Here is a 6,914-nt window from a genome sequence, read left to right as displayed (position 1 = left end):
AATGATGTTGCTTACTTGCAAGCACCGAGTCTGTGCTAGATTACTGTAGTTAACTAGCTTATTTCTTCCAGTATTTCTAGACCCTTCCCTCCAGGTTTGTGTTCTTTAAGGTTTTCTATCCGGTTGATACTCAGGTTTCCTTACTTGTTAATTGACACAGTCTCCCAAACTACCCCAACAGCTCTCAGATTGTCTCTATTCTGAGCGCAAAATAACTAGGTAACCCTTAAATAAATACAGTTTACAGTGGCCGCTACAGTTACACTTTTCATTCACAACAGTTTAAAGACTGTAAGCATTACCTAGTTACCCATCAACTACCAAGGATAACGAGTGCGAACTAACGCAAAAAGGAGACATTCCAAACAAGAGATGGAATGAAAGAAAAGGAAACAGAATTGCTGGAAATAACAAAGGCAGCCGTGGAAATGGCGGTAAAGTATTTCTGAAATTTTTCCCAGGTTATGCTTTGCTCACTTACTCCCTTCACAATTTTAATCTCTTCCCACCACAAGGTGGCTTTGCCCTGCAACTGGAAAATGGCCAGCCGCGCCTTCAGATTTTGGTCATATTCGTAAAGTTGAAAATATTTGTTAATATTAATCAACCAGGCTTCTGCTGCTTCTTCCTGCTCTCCATCGAAAAGTGGAGGTTTGATTTTTCGGAATTCTCCCTGTAATTCCACTTTCTGTCTCTTGGAGGTTTGCTGCTCTTGCACATTATCAGAATGGTCTTCCTGTTCTTCTGAAAGCTCAGGTGCGTAATCCCGTTCCTCAGTGCCCCTTTGCTGTTCTGCACTGGGGTTGGCTAAGGGTGGATTTTGTTTATCTGACAAGCTTTTCAGTATTCTTTCTTGTTCCATTGTTAATCGCGCATTGTCCTCTCGCAGACGCGCCATCTCACCTTTCAGCTCCTGGACAGTTTGCAGTATCGCCAGATTGGTACTGCGTGTCTCGGCACCAAGCTGTACCCACAACTCAGCATTTTCTTGAGGGATGCCGCCAGCTCCCGGCATTTCCTCCATCTTGCTATTAGCTGCTAGCAGGTCGCTGTCTCTGTATGGTTCTCCTAATTGGTACACAAGAAAGGCAATTAGCTGCATTGTTTTGGCCTCGATACTTTGGACCTTTCCAGATCTTGGCTAGAGTGGGGCCAGTGGCCTACCAACTTGCCATGCCAAGTCACATTAGGATTCATAATGTGTTCCACGTGTCTGTCCTAAAGAAATATGTATATGATTCTAAACATGTCATTCGATGGCAAGATGTGCGGGTAAGAATTAATCCGGTTGTTTGATTAAGCAGCCTTATTTTTTTAAGGAACTGATTAAAGGTATTGGTGGTTTGCAGGTCGAACCGGAAGGCGAGGTCCTGGTCGAACCACAGAGCATTCTCGACCGGAGAGAAGTGCGGCTGCGGAAACGGGTTATTACCCAAGTTAGAGTGTTGTGGCAGCACTATGGGCCTGAGGAGGCTACATGGGAAGACGAGGAACTCATTAGAAAAACTTATCCACATTTATTTAATGAGAGTAGACATCGGGACGATGTCCAATCTTAGGGGGGGAAGATGTAATGACCCTGGTAACTTGTAAATCTGGATAATTACTGTGGTAAAAAGTGTTGAGTGGTTACTCATGACTTGGAATGACATTATTAATAAAGAAAGTTAATATTTAAATTATTTTTAAATTACATGGATATGTTCTTGAAAATGCTGGCAGCCTCCTGAAGGAGGATTTCTATTTTTAGTTAATCAGTTATAAAACTGATGCAACTGCTTCTCACCCAGGGGAAAAGTCCTGGGAAGGAAAAGTCTCTAGGTTGTTGAGGAACAAGCAGAGAGAAGAATTCCAAGAGAGCGGAGCGAGGAAAAGAGGTTAAGTCTGGTGATGACCAGATAACCTAGCACAGTGGTGCAAGGGTCTTGTTGAGGGCTGCAGGCCTGCAAGACGGCTCGGGGGGAGAATCCAACAACAGTGGATCTCAAGGTTGGGAGGATAAGAGCAAAAACATTGCAGGTGACTTCTGTGAATAAGAACATCAGTAGCGGGATTAACCAGGTACGCATCTTCTAATCCAATTATTGATTAGGAATAAGTATTAAGGTGTACAAAAGATTCATAAAGAACAAGTACAGGTATTCGAAGAAATATTGCATGTGAAACCCTCAATGGGTAAACCATAGTAAGCCGTATGACAACGAATCACAAAAACTATGTAGTCATGGATTAGATAGAAAACGAACAACAGCGAGGCACGATACATATAAACCTCATTTACACCGGCAATGCAAGAACGAAATGATATTTAGCCTCTATTGATAGAATATGTGAATAGAAATTGTATTTATTAAGAAACTATGGAAACACCCCTGTAGCCGTGAGAGGTCCTGACAGGGTAAAATGCGGAAGCTGCAAGTAATACAACTATTAAATAACAGAACTACATATAACATTACATCTCTGTCAACGGCTCAGAAGAGCGTTCAGATATACAAACATTAACAGTCGAACTTGAGACCCTAACTGTTCAATACATAGATACATAAATGAAGGGCGTAACGCCATAACCCTAAGGTCTCATGCGGATCAAACAGGCATAAAGAGACCGCCTGCTAAGCGCACAAGAGGTTGGACATGGTGTTGGACCTGAGACATTAGGCATAAAACACAAGCCCTGTCTCAGCCAGAGTCATCGCACATCAACACAGTAAAACCGTAACAAAGATAAAGTATATAGTAGAGTGAGCTTACCTGTAAATGCGCGTTATCCAAACCCTCCGGCACGCTGTGGAGACCATCCATGGACAGCATCTGACCTGTGTACATCCGTCTGTCAACAAAGACCACAGTCAGGGTATGACGAGGGTTCCAAGCTTATATACAAAACTGACTGGTTAGCTATGAAACTTAAACATCAAATAGTCAGTGGAGTGAACCTTTACCTGGCAGGAGGATGCAAACCGGAGGAGTTGCAGAGGAACTTGACGAAGGAGTGGAGGAGCTCAGCTGCTGCAATGGGCGCAAATGAACCCAGTCCGATGATCCCGGTGGTTAAATATGGATCGACAAACCCTAAACAAAGCTGAGCCGTCCGATGATAAGGAGGGATCACCATCGTTGATGTTGGCGGGATGGATTGGCGCAAACCCCAGAGCAGGTCAACCCTCCACGAGACACGTGACAGCACGTGAAGATGAGCCATCTGGCCATGGAGAGGGGTGAGTTGGCTCCTTCGTATTCCATGTGGCGCTTCACATTTATATCACAGAGGTATGACAGCTCATGGCCCACAAACAAACGTATATTGCATCAAACCTTAGTAAAGCGGAAAAAAAATCCATAATTGATGGGTATGATAAATATTAAGGTCTTAAACATAGATTGCCCACCTTGGGTTTGAATCCAGATGTTAAATCAATTGCCATGTATATACCTGTAGATACTGCGTGAAGGTCTGGCGGGAATTCCCACATGGGTAAACATATAATTACGGGGTGTGGTCATAGGTGAGCCCACCATATAATTTTTTATTTATTTATTAATTATGTTAAGACAATGAGGTCGTGACAATGTGGTATCAGAGCCAAAGGTTGCAATACTGGTGCCTTTGGGAATTGGTAAGCGGAAAGGATATTGAAGTACGCCATTCGTAGGCATTAACTCGGGTATGAGTTTAATCATTCGCATAAACCCTCATTCGGGTCTGTCAATACGCCTTGATTTGTTATAAACCCTCTTTAACTGTACACTGCTATTTTACGATACTGTTTCCATAATGATGTTCCACTACACAGTATTACATCTGTATGTTGTTTCATGCTTATACAGCATTATGTTTATGCCATGTCGCTTGATATATATATATATATACAGCATTTCGATTCGGCCATTTCGTTTAATTTATACAGTGCTGTTTAATAATTGCTCTACACAGCTTAGTTCGCACTCATTATCATTGGCATGCATAAAGGTATTGCTTCCATGCAAGCACTAGTTCTGTGGTGTTCCTGTTAAGGGGGGGAGTATGTAATATACCTATTGTGATTAACCCCACGTAAAGTAATTTTAAATTACCAATCAGTTAATCAAACCTGCGTAAAAGTAATTTTAAATTACATATCAGTTACAACTAATTCTTAGCATTGGTTAAATGGATCAGCGAGCACCCTAACAGGAGGAGTGTGCTGTGAAGACAGAGAGAGAGAGAGAACTGAAGAAAGAAAAAGAGAAAGAATAGAAGGGTTAAGTCTGGTGAGGACCAGATAACCCTAGCACATCTGTGCAATAGACCTGTTGAGGGCTGTAGGCCTGCAGGACTGCTCGGGGGGAGAACCCAACATAGCGTTGGATCTCATGGCTGGGAGGATAAGAGCAAAAACATTGCAGGTGACTTCTGCAAGTAAGGACATCGATAGCGGGAAAAACCAGGTATGCATTCTCTGATCTAGTTAATGAATGAAGAAAAGGTATAGAAGAAGACAGACAGGACACAGAACTTGTATTATTTGTCTTTAGTTACTGTAGTATGGTAACTAGATTAATGTATACAGTTCCTGAAATGTTTGTACATGTTAATGTGTGACTGTGGTCACCCCTGGACACTGTATTAAGAACTTAGGGTTGTACAGTCTTATTACGCTCAGAACAGAGTCAGTTCTTAGAGCTGTTGAGGAGGTATGGAAGCTGTATCAAATATCAGTGAGGTAAAACCAGAGAACAGAAGTAAAAACAGAACCAAGAAAAAGGTCTAGAAATGCTGGGTAGGAAACCGAGTTATACAAATACCGTTAACTAGCACAGAACTAGTGCTTGCATGGAAGCAATACCTTTATGCATGCCAATGATAACGAGTGCGAACTAAGCTGTGTAGAGCAATTATTAAACAACACTGTATAAATTAAACGAAATGGCCGAATCGAAATGCTGTATATATATATATATCAAGCGACATGGCATAAACATAATGCTGTATAAGCATGAAACAACATACAGATGTAATACTGTGTAGTGGAACATCATTATGGAAACAGTATCGTAAAATAGCAGTGTACAGTTAAAGAGGGTTTATAACAAATCAAGGCGTATTGACAGACCCGAATGAGGGTTTATAATAAGACAAGTTGTATTAACAGACCCGAGTAGGGTTTATAATCCTAAGTAACGGACCTGGTAGTAGCTACGCTTAGCGAAACCGGGAACCAAATACATCATTACAAGATAAGTCAACAATATCAAAATATGACCTGCATATTAAACATATAGTAACCTGACATTCAAGGTCATTGTAATGACTGTTCGCGGAAGAGGTAGACGCTACGCTCATAAACTGAGCGCAGGATTACCTCAGTATCGCTTTGAAAATACATATGAAATGAAAACTGTTCTGCACGAATCGAATACATGTGAAAACCTCGAGATTATCCTGTATTAATATGCACTGAAGTAAACCCCTAAAGTTCTACGAAATCTATTAAATAAACAGGAATATGAGCATACAGTAGAACACCCAGAACATAAGTCTTTCCATATGAACTGACTATGTAAGAGCAAAATAACCATTTGAAATTATTGTTAGAATCTGAGAATCGGAAGCAAACATTCATTAAAAAACTGCAAAACATTATCATAGCCGTGAGAAGTCTGGCATAGAAAACGGTGGTAAACCACAGAATGATGAAACCAATACATAGTCATTTAGCTTCACAGATTCGTTAATTGCTCGTGTGAGCTTCCAAAATATACATTCGGTGACTTCTTAAAGCCTGAGGACCAAGTCCAAATCAAATATACAGAAATATAGTAAATGGCGTGGAAGCCACAAGTAATACCTATCTAAACCCTAAGGGCTCACGTGAGACAGGCCGGCATGGAGAGGTCGCCTGTATAAGCGTAACCAGGGTTTGAGACAAATTAATCGGACCTGAGACAGGTAAGCAAACCATAAACTATGTCTCAGCTAGAAGTCATTGCATACAGTATATCAATAAGCTATTAACCAAGGAAAAGCCAGTACAGGCATACCTGTAAATTTCACTAAACGCCCAAATCCTTCTGCACGCGGTAGGAGAAGCTGTGGATGGCCTGTGCATAACCCTCATGAGGGGCATTCGGCCACAGTCAGATTATGGATTACAAGGAAAGCAAAAAACATATCTGAGAGCTAACTGTAACACGAATATAGATTGACAATAGAATTATCCTTACCCGAGCTGCGAGATAGGCACCGGAGTGGTTGCAGAGAAGTCTGTAGAAGTGGCGTGAGAGCTCGGCTGCTGCGGAGGGTTGCAAATGAACCCAGTCCGATGAACCCGGTGAATAAATATTGAATGCCAAACCCTAGATTAACCGGAGCCGTTCGATGAGGTTGATAGATCTCCATCGTAGATTTAGGCGGGAGGTCATGGCGCGAAACCCAGTGTGGGTCAGCCCACCGCAAGTCACATGCCATCACGTGAATTGGAGCCATCTGGTCACGGAAGAAGGTGAGCTGGGTTACCACTCGCTCACCACCTGGCTCTTAACATCTACGTCAAGCCGGATATGACAGCACAGTACTCCAGTGCATTAAATTCCATCCTCAAGCATTCGTAAGGCGTAAGACCATGTTCAAAGGTCCTGAGTAATGACAAGGTGTTATATATGTTTATTGACATGCGTATTAGCTGGGTTGGGCCAGTGAGAGCATATATATATATATAGGTAAATGGGGAAAGAGATCTGGCGGATATTAAAGATAATGGTCAATTTACTTAGTTAGAGTGAGAGGATTGATGAATTGACCCACCTTATCAGAGAAAGAAAACTAATTAACAATGATAGAGGAAAGATAGTGTGTGATTTTTTAATTTTTTTTATTAATTTAGATTATTTTTTATTAATTTAGATACTTTCTTAAATACAATACAATGGGA

General features: G+C 41.4%; 1 protein-coding gene across 2 annotated transcripts; it reads right to left on the bottom strand.

Moving 5' to 3' along the window:
- Nucleotides 1-5,561: 5,561 nt before the first annotated feature.
- LOC149259673 (uncharacterized) lies at nt 5,562-6,538 on the bottom strand. 2 transcript variants are annotated; one of them, XM_089376685.1, is made up of 3 exons: nt 6,208-6,538; nt 6,025-6,084; nt 5,562-5,923 (listed from the first exon to the last, which is right to left on the bottom strand). In XM_089376685.1, the coding sequence occupies exons 1-3, from the start codon at nt 6,467-6,469 to the stop codon at nt 5,832-5,834; spliced, it is 414 nt and encodes a 137-aa protein (XP_089232811.1). In that variant the 5' UTR covers nt 6,470-6,538; the 3' UTR covers nt 5,562-5,831. The 2 variants fall into 2 exon arrangements, with proteins under 2 accessions (XP_089232811.1, XP_089232809.1); XM_089376683.1 differs by having other exon boundaries at nt 6,025-6,096; nt 6,208-6,536.
- Between the last annotated feature and the right edge of the window lie 376 nt (nt 6,539-6,914).

This window comes from Pinus tabuliformis, chromosome 6, assembly GCF_031772625.1.
Source record: "Pinus tabuliformis cultivar Carrire ecotype Pingquan chromosome 6, CPIR1, whole genome shotgun sequence".
Classification (NCBI taxonomy): Eukaryota; Viridiplantae; Streptophyta; class Pinopsida; order Pinales; family Pinaceae; genus Pinus; species Pinus tabuliformis.
This window is presented reverse-complemented; position numbering and strand designations above follow the sequence as displayed.